At 48.5% G+C, this 22,655-nt stretch overlaps 1 protein-coding gene across 13 annotated transcripts in view; it reads left to right on the forward strand.

Annotated features, from left to right (window-relative positions):
* Positions 1 to 22,655, forward strand: part of MED12 (mediator complex subunit 12) — a 786,294-nt gene that overhangs the window by 538,551 nt on the left and 225,088 nt on the right. For all 13 annotated transcript variants that reach the window (XM_069209253.1, XM_069209261.1, XM_069209285.1 and 10 more), the window contains 2 exons: positions 20,843 to 20,978; positions 22,442 to 22,603. In XM_069209253.1, the coding sequence (XP_069065354.1) occupies positions 20,843 to 20,978; positions 22,442 to 22,603 (298 nt within the window). The remainder of the gene's footprint in view (positions 1 to 20,842; positions 20,979 to 22,441; positions 22,604 to 22,655) is intronic.

Genomic DNA, 22,655 nt, shown 5'->3' on the forward strand with positions numbered 1-22,655 from the left:
TGCACCCGGCGACCCCGACTCGGCTGGTGGAGAACTGTAGGAAGTTGGCTCTGTATGTGCTATTTCAAAGTAAGGAATAGCATGCACAGAGTCCAAGGGTTCCCCTTAGAGGTAAAATAGTGGTAAAAAGAGATAATACTAATGCTCTATTTTGTGGTAGTGTGGTCGAGCAGTAGGCTTATCCAAGGAGTAGTGTTAAGCATTTGTTGTACATACACATAGACAATAAATGAGGTACACACACTCAGAGACAAATCCAGCCAATAGGTTTTGTACAGAAAAATATATTTTCTTAGTTTATTTTAAGAACCACAGGTTCAAATTTAACAGGTAATATCTTGGTTGAAAGGTATTGCAGGTAAGTACATTAGGAACTTTGAATCATTTCAATTGCATGTATACTTTTCAAGTTATTCACAAATAGCTATTTTAAAAGTGGACACAGTGCAATTTTCACAGTTCCTGGGGGAGGTAAGTTTTTGTTAGTTTTACCAGGTAAGTAAGACACTTACAGGGTTCAGTTCTTGGTCCAAGGTAGCCCACCGTTGGGGGTTCAGAGCAACCCCAAAGTTACCACACCAGCAGCTCAGGGCCGGTCAGGTGCAGAGTTCAAAGTGGTGCCCAAAACGCATAGGCTTCAATGGAGAGAAGGGGGTGCCCCGGTTCCAGTCTGCCAGCAGGTAAGTACCCGCGTCTTCGGAGGGCAGACCAGGGGGGTTTTGTAGGGCACCCGGGGGGACACAAGCCCACACAGAAATTTCACCCTCAGCGGTGCGGGGGCAGCCGGGTGCAGTGTTAGAACAAGCGTCGGGTTCGCAATGGAAGTCAATGAGAGATCAAGGGATCTCTTCAGCGCTGCAGGCAGGCAAGGGGGGGCTTCCTCGGGGAAACCTCCACTTGGGCAAGGGAGAGGGACTCCTGGGGGTCACTTCTGCAGTAAAAGTCCGGTCCTTCAGGTCCTGGGGGCTGCGGGTGCAGGGTCTTTTCCAGGCGTCGGGACTTAGGTTTCAGAGAGTCGCGGTCAGGGGAAGCCTCGGGATTCCTTCTGCAGGCGGCGCTGTGGGGGCTCAGGGGGGACAGGTTTTGGTACTCACAGTCGTAGAGTAGTCCGGGGGTCCTCCCTGAGGTGTTGGTTCTCCACCAGCCGAGTCGGGGTCGCCGGGTGCAGTGTTGCAAGTCTCACGCTTCTTGCGGGGAGATTGCAGGGTTCTTTAAAGCTGCTCCTTTGGATAAAGTTGCAGTCTTTTTGGAGCAGGTCCGCTGTCCTCGGGAGTTTCTTGTCGTCGTCGAAGCAGGGCAGTCCTCAGAGGATTCAGAGGTCGCTGGTCCCTTTGGAAGGCGTCGCTGGAGCAGAGTTCTTTGGAAGGCAGGAGAGAGGCCGGTGAGTTTCTGGAGCCAAGGCAGTTGTTGTCTTCTGGTCTTCCTCTGCAGGGGTTTTCAGCTGGGCAGTCCTTCTTCTTGTTGTTGCAGGAATCTAAATCTTTAGGTTCAGGGAAGCCCTTAAATACTAAATTTAAGGGCGTGTTTAGGTCTGGGGGGTTAGTAGCCAATGGCTACTAGCCCTGAGGGTGGGTACACCCTCTTTGTGCCTCCTCCCAAGGGGAGGGGGTCACATTCCTATCCCTATTGGGGGAATCCTCCATCTGCAAGATGGAGGATTTCTAAAAGTTAGAGTCACCTCAGCTCAGGACACCTTAGGGGCTGTCCTGACTGGCCAGTGACTCCTCCTTGTTATTCTCATTATTTTCTCCGGCCTTGCCGCCAAAAGTGGGGGCCGGGGCCGGAGGGGGCGGGCAACTCCACTAGCTGGAGTGTCCTGCGGTGCTGTGACAAAGGGGTGAGCCTTTGAGGCTCACCGCCAGGTGTTACAGCTCCTGCCTGGGGGAGGTGTTAGCATCCCCACCCAGTGCAGGCTTTGTTACTGGCCTCAGAGTGACAAAGGCACTCTCCCCATGGGGCCAGCAACATGTCTCTAGTGTGGCAGGCTGCTGGAACTAGTCAGCCTACACAGACAGTCGGTTAAGTTTCAGGGGGCACCTCTAAGGTGCCCTCTGGGGTGTAGTTTACAATAAAATGTACACTGGCATCAGTGTGCATTTATTGTGCTGAGAAGTTTGATACCAAACTTCCCAGTTTTCAGTGTAGCCATTATGGTGCTGTGGCGTTAGTGTAAAACAGACTCCCAGACCATATACTCTTATGGCTACCCTGCACTTACAATGTCTAAGGTTTTGCTTAGACACTGTAGGGGCACAGTGCTCATGCACTGGTACCCTCACCTATGGTATAGTGCACCCTGCCTTAGGGCTGTAAGGCCTGCTAGAGGGGTGTCTTACCTATACTGCATAGGCAGTGAGAGGCTGGCATGGCACCCTGAGGGGAGTGCCATGTCGACTTACTCATTTTGTTCTCACTAGCACACACAAGCTGGTAAGCAGTGTGTCTGTGCTGAGTGAGGGGTCTCTAGGGTGGCATAATACATGCTGCAGCCCTTAGAGACCTTCCCTGGCATCAGGGCCCTTGGTACCAGAGGTACCAGTTACAAGGGACTTATCTGGATGCCAGGGTGTGCCAATTGTGGAATCAAAAGTACAGGTTAGGGAAAGAACACTGGTGCTGGGGCCTGGTTAGCAGGCCTCAGCACACTTTCAATTCAAAACATAGCATCAGCAAAGGCAAAAAGTCAGGGGGTAACCATGCCAAGGAGGCATTTCCTTACAAGAACCAACACCTCAGGGAGGACCCCCGGACTACTCTACGACTGTGAGTACCAAAACCTGTCCCCCCTGAGCCCCCACAGCGCCGCCTGCAGAGGGAATCCCGAGGCTTCCCCTGACCGCGACTCTCTGAAACCTAAGTCCCGACGCCTGGAAAAGACCCTGCACCCGCAGCCCCCAGGACCTGAAGGACCGGACTTTTACTGCAGAAGTGACCCCCAGGAGTCCCTCTCCCTTGCCCAAGTGGAGGTTTCCCCGAGGAAGCCCCCCCTTGCCTGCCTGCAGCGCTGAAGAGATCCCTTGATCTCTCATTGACTTCCATTGCGACCCCGACGCTTGTTCTAACACTGCACCCGGCCGCCCCCGCGCCGCTGAGGGTGAAATTTCTGTGTGGGCTTGTGTCCCCCCCGGTGCCCTACAAAACCCCCCTGGTCTGCCCTCCGAAGACGCGGGTACTTACCTGCTGGCAGACTGGAACCGGGGCACCCCCTTCTCTCCATTGAAGCCTATGCGTTTTGGGCACCACTTTGAACTCTGCACCTGACCGGCCCTGACCTGCTGGTGTGGTAACTTTGGGGTTGCTCTGAACCCCCAACGGTGGGCTACCTTGGACCAAGAACTGAACCCTGTAAGTGTCTTACTTACCTGGTAAAACTAACAAAAACTTACCTCCCCCAGGAACTGTGAAAATTGCACTAAGTGTCCACTTTTAAAATAGCTATTTGTGAATAACTTGAAAAGTATACATGCAATTGAAATGATTCAAAGTTCCTAATGTACTTACCTGCAATACCTTTCAAACAAGATATTACATGTTAAATTTGAACCTGTGGTTCTTAAAATAAACTAAGAAAATATATTTTTCTATACAAAACCTATTGGCTGGATTTGTCTCTGAGTGTGTGTGCCTCATTTATTGTCTATGTGTATGTACAACAAATGCTTAACACTACTCCTTGGATAAGCCTACTGCTCGACCACACTACCACAAAATAGAGCATTAGTATGATCTCTTTTTACCCCTATTTTACCTCTAAGGGGAACCCTTGGACTCTGTGCATGCTATTCCTTACTTTGAAATAGCACATACAGAGCCAACTTCCTACAAAGTGGGACTGGCATGATGTGGACACACCTCCTAATCTCATAAATATGTCCTCTTGTCTTGCCCCCTGTAGGGAAGTGCCCCTTTTGGCACGGTTACCCTCCCCCATACACTTTTTGCCTGATATTGATGCTGACTTGACTTAGAGTGTGCTGGGATCCTGCTAACCAGGCCCCAGCACCAGTGTTTTTTTTAATTATTTTTATTTTTTATTTATTTTACCAAAACTGTACCATTGCTTCCAAAATTGGCATACCCCTGGCACACAGTTAAGTCCCTTGTAAAGGGTACCCATGGTACCAAGGGCCCTGCAGCCAGGGAAGATCCCCAAGGCCTGCAGCATGTATTATGCCACCTTGGGGGACCCCTCACCGAGCACATGCACACACTGCCTTTGAAGCTTGTGTGTGCTGTGTGGGGAGAAAGTGTCAAAGTCGCCATGGCACCCCTCTCAGGGTGCCATGCCCACAAACCACTGCCTGTGGCATAGGTAAGTCACCCCTCTTAGTAGGCCTTACAGCCCTAAGTCAGTGTGCACTATACCACAGGTGAGGGCATAGCTGCATGAGCAATATGTCCCTACATTGTCTAAGCCCATTCTTAGACATTTGTAAGTACAGTGTGGCAATATCGAGTATATGGGCTGGGAGTTTGTCATTACAAACTCCACGGCTCGATAATGGCTTCACAGAATACTGGGACATTCGGTATCAAACTTCTCAGCATAATAAACCCACACTGATGCCAGTTTTGGGTTTATTGGAAAACGCACTCAGAGGGCATCTTAGGGATGCCCCCTGCATGTTGGCCAAACTGCGAGTGCAGTACTGACCAGTCTTTTCCACCCTGCCACTTCCTGATGAGTTTGACCACATCAGGTGCTCTCTGTGGCCAGAAACAAAGCCTGCACTGGGTGGCGGTGCTTCACACCTCACCGCTGCAGGGACTATAACACTTGGCGGTGAGCCTCAAAGGCTCAGGTCTCTTGTTACAGTGCCGCAGGGCACTCCAGCTACTGGAGATGCCCACCCCCCCGGACAAAGCCCCACTTTTGGCGGCAAGTCCAGCGGGAAAATTAGGGAAAATAAGGAGGAGTGACCACCTCAGGTGGGACCACCCCTACAGTCTCCAGAGCTGAGGTGAACTCCCCCCCCCCCAACTGCCCCTGCAAAATCCTCCATCTTGATTTGGACGACAGGGACCAATAGGGTTAGGTCTGTGTCCCACTCCCCATACAAAGGGTGTAGCCACTCTCCGGGACAGCAGCCATTGGCTACTGCCCTCTGACCCACGTAATGCCCCTAAAACCAGGATTTAAGGGCTCCCTTGAACTTAGCTTTTCAGATTCTTGGCGACCGCACAAGAAGAAACGTACAACTTGCCAAACAAAGTGGTATTGATACATATGTTGGATACTTACTTGCAAATGCACTTACCTGCAACTTGAATCTTGTGGTTCTAGAAATAAAGTAACAAAATATATTTTTGCTATATAAAAATAATTGGCCTGGAGTTACGTCCATTGAGTGTGTGCTTCATTTTATTGCCTGTGTGCACAACAAATGCTTTGCACTACCCTCTGATAAGCCTAACTGCTTGACCACACTACCACTAAAGAGAGCATTAGTATTGTCTACTGCAGCCTCTGTTAAGCCTCTGGGGAACCCCTGAACTCTGTGCACACTAGATCCCGTTTTTATATAGTATATAGGGAGCCAGCTTTCTACACCACCAAAAAGTGGGGTCAGGACAGGGAGGTTAGTCCTCTACCCATCTGGAGAGACCAAGGTTGCATTACAAAAGCGGCAAGGCCTTTGAAGCTTCCTGCCCTGGAATGTCCTTCCTGCCTTAAGGAGGTGCCGTCACCCCCGCACAGTGCACACTTTTCTCTCTTGCCTCCGAGAGCGCTGGCTCTCACCTTATGGGGACCGTAACGTGGCTGAACTGGTCAGGACCAGTCAGTCCGCACACTGGTAGTTGGTAGGTTTTCAGGGGGCACCTCTAAGGTGCCCTCTGGGTGCATGTATTCATAAATCCAACACTGGCATCAGTGTGGGTTCACCTAAACGAGATGTTTGAAATCAAACATCCCTATCTTCAGTGAAGCCATCAGGTAGCTGGGGAGCTCGTATTGACCAGTGTCCAGCACATGCATTTAAAATGGCTTCCCTGGTCACTTACTATGTCTGAAGATTGACAAAGACATAGCGGGCATATCTGTTTTTTCAGTTAATCCCTCACATGTAATATAATGGACCCTGCCTTAGGGCTATAAGGCCTGCTAAAGGGGTGACTTACATATATTGCATTCAGTGTTAGGGGACATAGCACACAGGCTGTTTGTCATGTCATGTTTTCACTTTTGTCTGCACCAAGACAAGCAGCCTGCAATGGCAGTCTGTCATACTTGGTGAGGAGTCCCTTAAGGTGGCACAGTCCATGCTGCAGACCTTTGGGACCCTCCTTAGTACCCCTGGCCCTAGGTACCAGGGCTACATTTACTTGGGACTTACAGAGGATGCTACAGGTTTTGCCTATTGGGGAAACGATTGTGCAGTTTTGGGAAAGAGATCTGGCACTGGGGACCTACTTAGCAGGAACCCAGTGCACTTTCAGTGAAAATCACATCAGATACCAGACAAAAAATGGGTGCTAATCGTGCTTTCCTACACTGACCTCAGTCCTCGCAGGGCTGAAAACTACTTCCAAGGTGGTGAAATTTTTCAGAAAACTGCACTTCTTAGAGAAAAAAAGTTGAAAAGTCAACAATTCCTTAACAGAGAGTTTGAAATAAAGTTGTGTTGAAAACCTGGAAAGAAGAGAACTGACATCAGCACGCCGGTTAGAGCTCTTTATGGCTCCAGTGATGTCATGCGGTGCTGTGTGCAGAGCCACGCTGGTGTTGACGCCCCCTGTCCAAACAGGAGAGTTGTTTCCATGGAATGCTGACCCATGGGGATATTTAAAAGGTGTGTAGTCTGCAGATAGATGCTGTAGCCACCACAGAAGGTGTTACCGAAGGCAAGTAACCCATTCATCACGCCCAGGCTAAGTGGAACAAACATTTCAGTGTGCAATCTACAGAGGCCTTGGCATTGGGATTTTGGTCGAGGATATTATCCCTATGGTTTAAATGTGACTGCCCGCTTTTCTTTAAGGATAGACTCCTTCTATAGAAGAACGCAGCATTGTGAATGTCACAGGGTCTCCTTGTATGATTACACAGTCCAAGCAATTGGCAAAGTGGTCCTCAAAGTCTGACTGACATGACATCAGCGAGCAACATCAGTAAAATACAAGAACTGAGAGTGATTGCCGAAACATTGAGACTTCTTACACTCTGGGTTGTCAGGTTGCTGCAATCTCCCATCATTGTTCCCCAAGCGACTAATATTTTTACAGTGTGAATCTTTTTCTGAATTCACATGATGTGTGTTATTCTACCATCTAGTTGGCTGGGAAACAGCAGAAAACACTGACAGTTAAAAAAAAATAAAAAATGTTTTTTTCACTGAACTCTTAACTATGCAATCAGAGAACATGCGGTTTGGGAGTGGGGCTTTATTCCTCAACCCTGGAAAAGTCTGCAAGGAATGGAGAAAACACTTTTTAGGTTCTGCACAAAGTACCACCAGAAGGTAGCACAGAGGGACCAGCAGGACCACCAGTTGAAGGCCGCAGGGTGTGCAAACAGTTCCTCCCAAGAAAAAACAAAGTACGGGAGGAGCAAAGATGGCTGTGCTATGCAGTTTTGCAGTTGAACAGGGTTTTTTTAACTGTGGTTGTCGAGCAAAGCAGAAGTCATAGAAACGGAACAGACCAATGCAGGACAGGGGATAGAAGCAGAGGAGACCACATACTCCCAGCCACGTATCGTCAAGAAGTAATTGAAAAGGATGAAAAGAGATACAGATGCATCAAAATGCAGACATCCACCCTAACACAGAGCCAAAACGGGGCTGAGTCAAAGGTTTCAGACTTGAGGACCCAGAGGCAAGCCTCTGCATCAAAGCGCCAGGTGACCAGAGGAAAGAGCCCCATGTGTCCAAGACCAGGATACAATTTATGAGAAACCTTTTGTTGCTGACTTGTCCTAGGGAAGCCTGGGATCAAGGAAGAGACCTATAAGGGAGAAAGAACTTCCAGCCACAAAGCTCAATTCTAAGCAATTACTGCTTGACATAAAAAAAAGAGTAGGTCAAAGTTGAAATGGAGGCTCTCCTGCTTACTATGACTGACATTGATTCCTTCAAGGCCTTCTGAATTTCAGTACGACACGCTGCAAGGGTAGTCAAAGCAGAGGACCAACCAGGGCTAGAACCCCCACTTATTCTTGAACCCCAGGAAAAGGAAGAACAGGAGGATTTCTGCCAACAGGGCGAAGAATAAGAGCTGTTTTGTTTGGAGACATATCATTAACAGGACACGTGTGAAGATCGGGACACAGAGGCCCCTGAGGAAGGGTTGGAATCATATCACTGAGGCCCTTATAATCCAGATTAACCTCTTGCTTTATAACACACTAATCAAAATAGCTGAAAACACATGCTGGCTGCAGCTAGAAGAGGACCAGTTAGAGGTCTGTTTCGTAATGGAAATGGAATTGCTTGGGCAAAAGAAGATTCGGTTCCTACCCAAACTGCCTGGCATCTTGAGTCAGGGTACAAAGCCTGCAAGGTGCCAGCACTAGGAGAGAAGAAACACAATCTCCTCACTCAGGACCCAGTTCACATCAGGCATGCCACACCAGCGGATTCCATCATCGTATCCGCAGCTGGAAAAAGAGCCTGTACCCCCTTATCCTCTGAGCTGGATAAAGAAAGAATGAGGATAGAGAACATGGAGGTGGTAGGGCGGAAGCAAGGAAAAACACTGCAGCCACACAGTGGAGATTTCTGAATTCCAACTCTACCCAACAAATCCAGCCAGCAGCACTAGGAGGAGATTGAGGAGATAATGCAACATCTCCCACCACCGGTACAAAAAGAGGGCCAAGCTCCTTATCCAGAAAGGTAAGAGCATCGTTAACATGACTAAAGTCAGCACTGGATGTGGCGTACACTGCCAGCAGGCAGATGTGCATGGGCACCTCGAGGAGGTATTGCTTGGCTGAGGGTGTTATGGCTTAAGCAGGAGGAACAAGGATCCATTATAAACTCTTCAGCAGATAAAGACAACCAATCAGACGACCAAAGCAATGGGGGGGCCTCCAGGTCACAGGATCCTTCAAGAGATGAATGGCACCTAGCAGAAGGCCTATAGGCAGGGAGGGGTTGTAACTGTCTCCACAACCAAGGCGGGCACCACAGTCCATCACTGCCCAGACATGAAGTGTGTTATGGCAATAGCGGCTCCAGGCACAGCATTTCGAGGTAGATCCAGAGGGAAAGGCCAGATTGTTGGAGTTTCTACGGCAGTCAGCAAAGGACTCGCAGGCAAACTCTGGAGATTACTGCCCTCCTACCAGTAGGCACTGAATGTAATAGATCTTTGATACTGCATAGAACTGCAAGACAGATCACCAGACACAACGCCAAAGTGGCAGTTTCACAAGGGCAAGAAGAAAAACTTTTAAGAGGGGGTAAAAGAGCTACCAGTGAAACAAGCAACCGACAATGGAGCACAATAAAGGTGCGTAACACGTATACTTCCTAGTCCCCAAGCAGCGCTTGACGGCGAGGCCTGTCCTGGACCTTGGGTTTCTCAACAGATTTATAGCAACACAGAAATTCCCAAAATTCTTACCGCTGTTGAGGGAAAAAGACTACATGGCTGCCGTAGACGTCAAGGACACATACTTTCATATCTTGATAAACAGTCTCTCTTGACGAGATTCCGTTTCAGTGAAAGGTATTACCTTGTATCTTGTTGACTGTTGAAAGCCACAAATCTTGAGTTGAGCTTGCTGTTCAGGTCTTTGATTACCAGCCAGGATCCTGCGGTGCAGAAGGAAGTGTTACCTGTAGTCCTAGTTCTGCATCGTGGGTATCGATACTAAAGTTGTAAACAACTCCCCCTTCTCCACAGTTGTCAACCGCAATTATTAATACTTCTGTTAATTCACATTTCTGCATGTCTCCTTCGAAAAGAAATGAGGCCGCGAGGCAACTACGAGTGCAGTGCATGCTGGGAGATGGGACCTGCTGGTTCCTTGCATGACTAGTGCATGTTTTTAAACTTTGTGCACTTTTGAAATAGCAGGCTCCTTTTTCTTAATTATACAGGGCTTTTCAATGTCAAATCTAATAGTTGAGTGCACAGTGTTAACTACATGCTGCAGTGCTTTTTGTATTGTGTATACTTTCTTATAAATGGATAGAAAATGTAAACAAATGCTGCCAAGTTTAATATATGGAGGTTTTGTCTGCGTTTTGGAAAATGACAGCTGTTACCTGTATTTAAAGATGTCAGTGATGTTTTTTAAACTTATTTTATAAAAAGAATTGTTTTGCGGTCCTTGAACGCAGTTGGGAATTGTAGGAAGTTGGCTCTGTATGTGCTATTTCAAAGTAAGGAATAGCATGCACAGAGTCCAAGGGTTCCCCTTAGAGGAAAAATAGTGGTAAAAAGAGATAATACTAATGCTCTATTTTGTGGTAGTGTGGTCGAGCAGTAGGCTTATCCAAGGAGTAGTGTTAAGCATTTGTTGTACATACACAAGACAATAAATGAGGTACACACACTCAGAGACAAATCCAGCCAATAGGTTTTTATATAGAAAAATATCTTTTCTTAGTTTATTTTAAGAACCACAGGTTCAAATTCTACATGTAATATCTCATTCGAAAGGTATTGCAGGTAAGTACTTTAGGAACTTCAAATCATCAAAATTGCATGTATACTTTTCAAGTTATTGACAAATAGCTGTTTTAAAAGTGGACACTTAGTGCAATTTTCACAGTTCCTAGGGGAGGTAAGTATTTGTTAGATTAACCAGGTAAGTAAGACACTTACAGGGCTCAGTTCTTGGTCCAAGGTAGCCCACCGTTGGGGGTTCAGAGCAACCCCAAAGTCACCACACCAGCAGCTCAGGGCCGGTCAGGTGCAGAGTCCAAAGTGGTGCCCAAAACACATAGGCTAGAATGGAGAGAAGGGGGTGCCCCGGTTCCGGTCTGCTTGCAGGTAAGTACCCGCGTCTTCGGAGGGCAGACCAGGGGGGTTTTGTAGGGCACCGGGGGGGACACAAGTCCACACAGAAATTTCACCCTCAGCGGCGCGGGGGCGGCCGGGTGCAGTGTAGAAACAAGCGTCGGGTTCGCAATGTTAGTCTATGAGAGATCTCGGGATCTCTTCAGCGCTGCAGGCAGGTAAGGGGGGGATTCCTCGGGGAAACCTCCACTTGGGCAAGGGAGAGGGACTCCTGGGGGTCACTTCTCCAGTGAAAGTCCGGTCCTTCAGGTCCTGGGGGCTGCGGGTGCAGGGTCTCTCCCAGGTGTCGGGACTTTAGGTTCAAAAGAGTCGCGGTCAGGGGAAGCCTCGGGATTCCCTCTGCAGGCGGCGCTGTGGGGGCTCAGGGGGGACAGGTTTTGGTACTCACAGTATCAGAGTAGTCCTGGGGTCCCTCCTGAGGTGTTGGATCGCCACCAGTCGAGTCGGGGTCGCCGGGTGCAGTGTTGCAAGTCTCACGCTTCTTGCGGGGAGCTTGCAGGGATCTTTAAAGTTGCTGGAAACAAAGTTGCAGCTTTTCTTGGAGCAGGTCCGCTGTCCTCGGGAGTTTCTTGTCTTTTCGAAGCAGGGGCAGTCCTCAGAGGATGTCGAGGTCGCTGGTCCCTTCGGAAGGCGTCGCTGGAGCAGGATCTTTGGAAGGCAGGAGACAGGCCGGTGAGTTTCTGGAGCCAAGGCAGTTGTCGTCTTCTGGTCTTCCGCTGCAGGGGTTTTCAGCTGGGCAGTCCTTCTTCTTGTTGCAGGAATCTAATTTTCTAGGGTTCAGGGTAGCCCTTAAATACTAAATTTAAGGGCGTGTTTAGGTCTGGGGGGTTAGTAGCCAATGGCTACTAGCCCTGAGGGTGGGTACACCCTCTTTGTGCCTCCTCCCAAGGGGAGGGGGTCACAATCCTAACCCTATTGGGGGAATCCTCCATCTGCAAGATGGAGGATTTCTAAAAGTTAGAGTCACCTCAGCTCAGGACACCTTAGGGGCTGTCCTGACTGGCCAGTGACTCCTCCTTGTTTTTCTCATTATTTTCTCCGGCCTTGCCGCCAAAAGTGGGGCCTGGCCGGAGGGGGCGGGCAACTCCACTAGCTGGAGTGTCCTGCTGGGTTGGCACAAAGGAGGTGAGCCTTTGAGGCTCACCGCCAGGTGTGACAATTCCTGCCTGGGAGAGGTGTTAGCATCTCCACCCAGTGCAGGCTTTGTTACTGGCCTCAGAGTGACAAAGGCACTCTCCCCATGGGGCCAGCAACATGTCTCGGTTTGTGGCAGGCTGCTAAAACTAGTCAGCCTACACAGATAGTCGGTTAAGTTTCAGGGGGCACCTCTAAGGTGCCCTCTGGGGTGTATTTTACAATAAAATGTACACTGGCATCAGTGTGCATTTATTGTGCTGAGAAGTTTGATACCAAACTTCCCAGTTTTCAGTGTAGCCATTATGGTGCTGTGGAGTTCGTGTTTGACAGACTCCCAGACCATATACTCCTATGGCTACCCTGCACTTACAATGTCTAAGGTTTTGTTTAGACACTGTAGGGGTACCATGCTCATGCACTGGTACCCTCACCTATGGTATAGTGCACCCTGCCTTAGGGCTGTAAGGCCTGCTAGAGGGGTGTCTTACCTATACTGCATAGGCAGTGAGAGGCTGGCATGGCACCCTGAGGGGAGTGCCATGTCGACTTACTCGTTTTGTCCTCACTAGCACACACAAGCTGGTAAGCAGTGTGTCTGTGCTGAGTGAGAGGTCTCCAGGGTGGCATAAGACATGCTGCAGCCCTTAGAGACCTTCCTTGGCATCAGGGCCCTTGGTACTAGAAGTACCAGTTACAAGGGACTTATCTGGATGCCAGGGTCTGCCAATTGTGGATACAAAAGTACCGGTTAGGGAAAGAACACTGGTGCTGGGGCCTGGTTAGCAGGCCTCAGCACACTTTCAATTGTAAACATAGCATCAGCAAAGGCAAAAAGTCAGGGGGCAACCATGCCAAGGAGGCATTTCCTTACACAACCCCCCCCCAAACGAAAGAGGATGAGACTAACCTTTCCCAAGAGAGTCTTCATTTTCTAAGTGGAAGAACCTGGAAAGGCCATCTGCATTGGCATGGGCAGTCCCAGGTCTGTGTTCCACTATAAAGTCCATTCCCTGTAGGGAGATGGACCACCTCAACAGTTTAGGATTTTCACCTTTCATTTGCATCAGCCATTTGAGAGGTCTGTGGTCAGTTTGAACTAGGAAGTGAGTCCCAAAGAGGTATGGTCTCAGCTTCTTCAGGGACCAAACCACAGCAAAGGCCTCCCTCTCAATGGCACTCCAACGCTGCTCCCTGGGGAGTAACCTCCTGCTAATGAAAGCAACAGGCTGGTCAAGGCCATCATCATTTGTTTGGGACAAAACTGCCCCTATCCCATGTTCAGAGGCATCAGTCTGCACAATGAACTGCTTAGAATAATCTGGAGCTTTGAGAACTGGTGCTGAGCACATTGCCTGTTTCAGGGTGTCAAAGGCCTGTTGGCAGTCCACAGTCCAGTTCACTTTCTTGGGCATTTTCTTGGAGGTGAGCTCAGTGAGGGCTGTCACAATGGATCCATATCCCTTCACAAACCTCCTGTAGTACCCAGTCAAGCCAAGGAATGCCCTGACTTGAGTCTGGGTTTTTGGAGCTACCCAGTCCAGAATAGTCTGGATCTTGGGTTGGAGTGGCTGAACTTGGCCTCCACCTACAAGGTGTCCCAAGTAAACCACAGTTCCCTGCCCTATCTGGCATTTGGATGCCTTGATAGAGAGGCCTGCAGATTGCAGAGCCTTCAAAACCTTCCTCAGGTGGACCAGGTGATCCTGCCAGGTGGAGCTAAAGACAGCAATATCATCAAGATAAGCTGTGCTAAAGGACTCCAAGCCAGCAAGGACTTGATTCACCAACCTTTGGAAGGTGGCAGGGGCATTCTTTAAACCAAAGGGCATAACAGTAAACTGATAATGCCCATCAGGTGTGGAGAATGCTGTCTTTTCTTTTGCTCCAGGTGCCATTTTTATTTGCCAGTACCCTGCTGTCAAGTCAAAGGTACTTAGAAATTTGGCAGCACCTAATTTATCAATGAGCTCATCAGCTCTTGGAATTGGATGAGCATCTGTCTTGGTGACAGAATTGAGCCCTCTGTAGTCCACACAAAACCTCATCTCTTTCTTTCCATCTGTGGTGTGAGGTTTGGGGACTAAGACCACTGGGCTAGCCCAGGGGCTGTCAGAGCGCTCAATGACTCCCAATTCCAGCATCTTGTGGACTTCCACCTTGATGCTTTCCTTAACATGGTCAGACTGTCTAAAGATTTTGTTCTTGACAGGCATGCTGTCTCCTGTGTCCACATCATGGGTACACAGGTGTGTCTGACCAGGGGTTAAGGAGAAGAGTTCAGGAAACTGTTGTAGGACTCTCCTACAATCAGCTTGCTGTTGGCCAGAGAGGGTGTCTGAGTAGATCACTCCATCTACTGTACCATCTTTTGGGTCTGATGACAGAAGATCAGGGAGAGGTTCACTCTCTGCCTCCTGATCCTCATCTGTTACCATCAACAGATTGACACCAGCCCTGTCGTGGAAGAGCTTAAGGCGGTTTACATGGATCACCCTTTTGGGGCTCCTGCTTGTGCCCAGGTCCACCAAGTAGGTGACCTGACTCTTCCTCTCTAGTACTGGGTAAGGGCCACTCCATTTGTCCTGGAGTGCCCTGGGAGCCACAGGCTCCAGAACCCAGACTTTCTGCCCTGGTTGGAACTCAACCAGTGCAGCCTTTTGGTCATACCAAAACTTCTGGAGCTGTTGGCTGGCCTCAAGGTTTTTGGTTGCCTTTTCCATGTACTCTGCCATTCTAGAGCGAAGGCCAAGTACATAGTCCACTATGTCCTGTTTAGGCTCATGGAGAGGTCTCTCCCAGCCTTCTTTAACAAGGGCAAGTGGTCCCCTTACAGGATGACCAAACAGAAGTTCAAAGGGTGAGAACCCTACTCCCTTCTGTGGTACCTCCCTGTAAGCGAAAAGCAGACATGGCAGGAGGACATCCCATCTCCTTTTGAGTTTTTCTGGGAGCCCCATGATCATGCCTTTTAATGTCTTGTTGAATCTCTCAACTAAGCCATTAGTTTGTGGATGGTAAGGTGTAGTGAATTTATAAGTCACTCCACACTCATTCCACATGTGCTTTAGGTATGCTGACATGAAGTTGGTACCTCTGTCAGACACCACCTCCTTAGGGAAACCCACTCTGGTAAAGATACCAATGAGGGCCTTGGCTACTGCAGGGGCAGTAGTCGACCTAAGGGGAATAGCTTCAGGATACCTGGTAGCATGATCCACTACTACCAGGATATACATATTTCCTGAGGCTGTGGGAGGTTCCAGTGGACCAACTATGTCCACACCCACTCTTTCAAAGGGCACCCCCACCACTGGAAGTGGAATGAGGGGGGCCTTTGGGTGCCCACCTGTCTTACCACTGGCTTGACAGGTGGGGCAGGAGAGGCAAAACTCCTTAACCATGTTGGACATATTGGGCCAGTAGAAGTGGTTGACTAACCTCTCCCACGTCTTGGTTTGTCCCAAATGTCCAGCAAGGGGAATGTCATGGGCCAATGTTAGGATGAACTCTCTGAACAGCTGAGGCACTACCACTCTCCTAGTGGTACCAGGTTTGGGGTCTCTGGCCTCAGTGTACAGGAGCCCATCTTCCCAATAGACCCTATGTGTTCCATTTTTCTTGCCTTTGGACTCTTCAGCAGCTTGCTGCCTAAGGCCTTCAAGAGAGGGACAGGTTTCTTGTCCCTTACACAGCTCTTCCCTTGAGGGTCCCCCTGGGCCTAAGAGCTCAACCTGATAAGGTTCAAGTTCCAAAGGCTCAGTTCCCTCAGAGGGCAGAACTTCTTCCTGAGAAGAGAGGTTCCCTTTCTTTTGCTGTGTTGCAGTTGGTTTCCCAACTGACTTTCCTGTTCTCTTGGTAGGCTGGGCCATTTTTCCAGACTCCAGCTCTACTTTTTCACCCTGTGCCTTGCACTGTGCTCTCGTTTTCACACACACCAGTTCAGGGATACCCAGCATTGCTGCATGGGTTTTTAGCTCTACCTCAGCCCATGCTGAGGACTCCAGGTCATTTCCAAGCAGACAGTCCACTGGGATATTTGAGGAGACCACCACCTGTTTCAGGCCATTGACCCCTCCCCATTCTAAAGTAACCATTGCCATGGGATGTACTTTTCTCTGATTGTCAGCGTTGGTGACTGTGTAAGTTTTTCCAGTCAGGTATTGGCCAGGGGAAACCAGTTTCTCTGTCACCATGGTGACACTGGCACCTGTATCCCTCAGGCCCTCTATTCTAGTCCCATTAATTAAGAGTTGCTGTCTGTATTTTTGCATGTTAGGCGGCCAGACAGCTAGTGTGGCTAAATCCACCCCACCCTCAGAAACTAGAGTAGCTTCAGTGTGGACCCTGATTTGCTCTGGGCACACTGTTGATCCCACTTGGAGACTAGCCATACCAGTGTTACCTGGATGGGAGTTTGGAGTGGAACCTTTCTTGGGACAGGCCTTGTCTCCAGTTTGGTGTCCATGCTGTTTACAGCTATGACACCAGGCCTTTTTGGGATCAAAGTTTTTACCCTTGTACCCATTGTTTTGTGAAGAGGCTCTGGGCCCACCCTCCTGTGCAGGTTTTTGGGGGCCTGTAGAAGACTCTTTACTATTTTTAGTTTTGGTTGTCTCATCACCCTTCCCCTGGGGAGTCTTTGTGACCCCTTTCTTTTGGTCACCCCCTGTTGAAGTCTTGGACACCCTTGTCTTGACCCAATGGTCCGCCTTCTTTCCCAATTCTTGGGGAGAAATTGGTCCTAGGTCTACCAGATGCTGATGCAGTTTATCATTGAAACAATTACTTAACAGGTGTTCTTTCACAAATAAATTGTACAGCCCATCATAATTACTTACACCACTGCCTTGAATCCAACCATCTAGTGTTTTCACTGAGTAGTCAACAAAGTCAACCCAGGTCTGGCTCGAGGATTTTTGAGCCCCCCTGAACCTAATCCTGTACTCCTCAGTGGAGAATCCAAAGCCCTCAATCAGGGTACCCTTCATGAGGTCATAAGATTCTGCATCTTGTCCAGAGAGTGTGAGGAGTCTATCCCTACACTTTCCTGTGAACATTTCCCAAAGGAGAGCACCCCAGTGAGATCTGTTCACTTTTCTGGTTACACAAGCCCTCTCAAAAGCTGTGAACCATTTGGTGATGTCATCACCATCTTCATATTTAGTTACAATCCCTTTGGGGATTTTCAACATGTCAGGAGAATCTCTGACCCTATTTATGTTGCTGCCACCATTGATGGGTCCTAGGCCCATCTCTTGTCTTTCCCTCTCTATGGCTAGGATCTGTCTTTCCAAAGCCAACCTTTTGGCCATCCTGGCTAACTGGATGTCCTCTTCACTGGAGTTATCCTCAGTGATTTCAGAGTTGTTGGTCCCTCCTGTGAGGGAACCAGCATCCCTGACTATTATTTGTGGAGTCAGGGCTTGAGAAGCCCTGCTCTCCCTAAGTAGGACTGGAGGGGGGGAATTTCCCTCCAAGTCACTATCTTCATCCTCTGAGTTGCCATCCTCAGAGGGGTTGGCCTTTTCAAACTCTGCCAAAAGCTCCTGGAGCTGTACTTTGGTAGGTTTGGGGCCCATTGCTATTTTCTTTAGTTTACAGAGTGACCTTAGCTCTCTCATCTGTAGATGGAGGTAAGGTGTGGTGTCGAGTTCCACCACATTCACATCTGTGCTAGACATTATGCTTCTAAAAGTTGGAATACTTTTTAAGAAACTAAAACTGGTTCTAGAATCTAATTCAAACTTTTACAAACTTTTAAACTCTAAAAGAAATGCTAAACAGGATCTAACACAAGGCCCTAGCAGGTCTTTTAAGAATTTAGAAAACTTTTCAAATTGCAAAAATCAATTTCTAATGACAATTTTGGAATTTGTCGTGTGATCAGGTATTGGCTGAGTAGTCCAGCAAATGCAAAGTCTTGTACCCCACCGCTGATCCACCAATGTAGGAAGTTGGCTCTGTATGTGCTATTTCAAAGTAAGGAATAGCATGCACAGAGTCCAAGGGTTCCCCTTAGAGGAAAAATAGTGGTAAAAAGAGATAATACTAATGCTCTATTTTGTGGTAGTGTGGTCGAGCAGTAGGCTTATCCAAGGAGTAGTGTTAAGCATTTGTTGTACATACACAAGACAATAAATGAGGTACACACACTCAGAGACAAATCCAGCCAATAGGTTTTTATATAGAAAAATATCTTTTCTTAGTTTATTTTAAGAACCACAGGTTCAAATTCTACATGTAATATCTCATTCGAAAGGTATTGCAGGTAAGTACTTTAGGAACTTCAAATCATCAAAATTGCATGTATACTTTTCAAGTTATTGACAAATAGCTGTTTTAAAAGTGGACACTTAGTGCAATTTTCACAGTTCCTAGGGGAGGTAAGTATTTGTTAGATTAACCAGGTAAGTAAGACACTTACAGGGCTCAGTTCTTGGTCCAAGGTAGCCCACCGTTGGGGGTTCAGAGCAACCCCAAAGTCACCACACCAGCAGCTCAGGGCCGGTCAGGTGCAGAGTCCAAAGTGGTGCCCAAAACACATAGGCTAGAATGGAGAGAAGGGGGTGCCCCGGTTCCGGTCTGCTTGCAGGTAAGTACCCGCGTCTTCGGAGGGCAGACCAGGGGGGTTTTGTAGGGCACCGGGGGGGACACAAGTCCACACAGAAATTTCACCCTCAGCGGCGCGGGGGCGGCCGGGTGCAGTGTAGAAACAAGCGTCGGGTTCGCAATGTTAGTCTATGAGAGATCTCGGGATCTCTTCAGCGCTGCAGGCAGGTAAGGGGGGGATTCCTCGGGGAAACCTCCACTTGGGCAAGGGAGAGGGACTCCTGGGGGTCACTTCTCCAGTGAAAGTCCGGTCCTTCAGGTCCTGGGGGCTGCGGGTGCAGGGTCTCTCCCAGGTGTCGGGACTTTAGGTTCAAAAGAGTCGCGGTCAGGGGAAGCCTCGGGATTCCCTCTGCAGGCGGCGCTGTGGGGGCTCAGGGGGGACAGGTTTTGGTACTCACAGTATCAGAGTAGTCCTGGGGTCCCTCCTGAGGTGTTGGATCGCCACCAGTCGAGTCGGGGTCGCCGGGTGCAGTGTTGCAAGTCTCACGCTTCTTGCGGGGAGCTTGCAGGGATCTTTAAAGTTGCTGGAAACAAAGTTGCAGCTTTTCTTGGAGCAGGTCCGCTGTCCTCGGGAGTTTCTTGTCTTTTCGAAGCAGGGGCAGTCCTCAGAGGATGTCGAGGTCGCTGGTCCCTTCGGAAGGCGTCGCTGGAGCAGGATCTTTGGAAGGCAGGAGACAGGCCGGTGAGTTTCTGGAGCCAAGGCAGTTGTCGTCTTCTGGTCTTCCGCTGCAGGGGTTTTCAGCTGGGCAGTCCTTCTTCTTGTTGCAGGAATCTAATTTTCTAGGGTTCAGGGTAGCCCTTAAATACTAAATTTAAGGGCGTGTTTAGGTCTGGGGGGTTAGTAGCCAATGGCTACTAGCCCTGAGGGTGGGTACACCCTCTTTGTGCCTCCTCCCAAGGGGAGGGGGTCACAATCCTAACCCTATTGGGGGAATCCTCCATCTGCAAGATGGAGGATTTCTAAAAGTTAGAGTCACCTCAGCTCAGGACACCTTAGGGGCTGTCCTGACTGGCCAGTGACTCCTCCTTGTTTTTCTCATTATTTTCTCCGGCCTTGCCGCCAAAAGTGGGGCCTGGCCGGAGGGGGCGGGCAACTCCACTAGCTGGAGTGTCCTGCTGGGTTGGCACAAAGGAGGTGAGCCTTTGAGGCTCACCGCCAGGTGTGACAATTCCTGCCTGGGAGAGGTGTTAGCATCTCCACCCAGTGCAGGCTTTGTTACTGGCCTCAGAGTGACAAAGGCACTCTCCCCATGGGGCCAGCAACATGTCTCGGTTTGTGGCAGGCTGCTAAAACTAGTCAGCCTACACAGATAGTCGGTTAAGTTTCAGGGGGCACCTCTAAGGTGCCCTCTGGGGTGTATTTTACAATAAAATGTACACTGGCATCAGTGTGCATTTATTGTGCTGAGAAGTTTGATACCAAACTTCCCAGTTTTCAGTGTAGCCATTATGGTGCTGTGGAGTTCGTGTTTGACAGACTCCCAGACCATATACTCCTATGGCTACCCTGCACTTACAATGTCTAAGGTTTTGTTTAGACACTGTAGGGGTACCATGCTCATGCACTGGTACCCTCACCTATGGTATAGTGCACCCTGCCTTAGGGCTGTAAGGCCTGCTAGAGGGGTGTCTTACCTATACTGCATAGGCAGTGAGAGGCTGGCATGGCACCCTGAGGGGAGTGCCATGTCGACTTACTCGTTTTGTCCTCACTAGCACACACAAGCTGGTAAGCAGTGTGTCTGTGCTGAGTGAGAGGTCTCCAGGGTGGCATAAGACATGCTGCAGCCCTTAGAGACCTTCCTTGGCATCAGGGCCCTTGGTACTAGAAGTACCAGTTACAAGGGACTTATCTGGATGCCAGGGTCTGCCAATTGTGGATACAAAAGTACCGGTTAGGGAAAGAACACTGGTGCTGGGGCCTGGTTAGCAGGCCTCAGCACACTTTCAATTGTAAACATAGCATCAGCAAAGGCAAAAAGTCAGGGGGCAACCATGCCAAGGAGGCATTTCCTTACAGGAATATTTCACGTTTTCAGTGAAGATAAGTATGATGCAGATCTAGTATTACAAGCGAGTGACATTTTCTTTTGGCGATTCTCACTTTTCTTTTCTGTTTCCGCAGTGAGCTCTTCACTACTGTACTGGACATGCTGAGTGTACTCATCAACGGCACTCTGGCAGCAGACATGTCGAGCATCTCTCAGGGGAGCATGGAGGAGAACAAGCGAGCCTACATGAACCTAGTGAAAAAGCTCAGGGTAAGAAGTAACCAGTTACCACCCTCCCCTAGGGACCAGCATCCTCTGCAGCATAGTGTACATCTGAAAGTGTTGTACTCATACACAAACAGTGGTGTCATGATTATAGTTGTAAATACACTTTTATGAATTTAGTGGTTCTGTTTCTTGTACTTGTGTAGCAAGTGGCTGTGTACCAAACTGCATGTACTTAGTTGTAAGTGGATCTATATTTTGATTTAAACATTTTTTATTTATTTATTAGGATGTCTTGCCTTCTCTCTCTCACCTTTGTCTCCTGGCATTCATGTGAATCCACACTTGCTTTATTCCTGAATTCGGTTTGGCTTCCTCTCATGGTCCCTAACCAGGTTCCTTCCCCGATTTCTTCTCTTCGAAGATGTCTTGTTCACTTCATTTTTCTGTTGCTCTTTCTCTGTTCTGGACTAGTGTATCTTCCTCTGGCTTTCTTTCTACAGCTTTCCTTTTTCTCTTAGATTCTACTGTCTGTTTCCTTTCACTGTTGTTGTTTTATCTTTCCTCATTTTATGTTTGTTTAGTTCCTGTCTGTCTGGCCAGCTTGCATCCTTTTGTTTTGTGCCATTCCCCTTGCTTGCTCATCTTTCCCTCTGCTCATGTATCATTCCATCATGCTTTGTTTTTCTGTCACGGCATGGCCCAACTATACAACCATATGTACAATCAGCACATTTGACCTTTATTGTTTTTGACTTTCTCTCGATCCCTTCTGGTGGCCATATGTTCTTTATCCTGCTCTCCTTACTCTGAGTGTTCCCTTCTATATGTTGTCTAAGATGTCTTGTTTTTCATAACATTACTACAGAGGCCCAGCTAAAAGAACTTCCACAGGATGGATAGGAAAAGGGATTTTCCTGTTAGAAAAACCCTCACCCACCAGGGTTACCCCTTGGTTTACTGAAGTCAAGTACATTACATCCCCTTTCCTTCTTTTCTTATCCTTGCCTTTCATTCTTTCCTCAGCTTTTCCTTTCCTTCAGTCCTAGGATTTGCCTTCCCTTCCTTACCTCTTCCTTTCTGCAGTTCCCTTCCTCACTTTACTCTCCCTACCTTTCTTCATTGGCCCTGCATTCCTGTTCTTCCTTCTTCAGCCCCCTCTTCTTTTCTTTCTGTGGCTCTCCCTTCCCGGCTCTCCCTTCTTTCCTTGTCCCCACATATTAGTTTAACTTTATTTGCATGATGAGCTACTTTCTGGCGCGCCTTAGCCATCTTGTTCACTTCTCTGTAGTTGATTATTCTTTGTATAATCCCCTCTTTCTGTTTTTCTTTCTTATTTGTAGTCCTTTCTTTTAGCATCCTTATTCTCTCTGCAGGAGCCTGCTCTTAGCACTGATCCTGTCATTTCTTTCATTAACCGGCTTCTACTTACCACTTCGTCTTTGCCTAACCGTTTGCTGGGCTCATTGTTTCACACGTGTTAACTTTGTCCTTATGACATTCTTCAGAAGGAGCTTGGAGACCGGCAGTCTGAGAGCTTGGAAAAGGTTAGGCAGCTTCTCCCGCTTCCAAAGCAGACTCGTGATGTCATCACATGTGAACCTCAGGGATCGCTTATTGACACCAAAGGCAACAAGATTACGGGTTTTGAATCTATCTTCAAGAAGGAAGTAAGTATGCCAGTAGATCATTTTACGATATATGATCAAGATGGGAGGGCCT

The sequence above is a fragment of the Pleurodeles waltl genome, chromosome 2_1 (genome assembly GCF_031143425.1).
Source record: "Pleurodeles waltl isolate 20211129_DDA chromosome 2_1, aPleWal1.hap1.20221129, whole genome shotgun sequence".
Lineage (NCBI taxonomy): Eukaryota > Metazoa > Chordata > Amphibia > Caudata > Salamandridae > Pleurodeles > Pleurodeles waltl.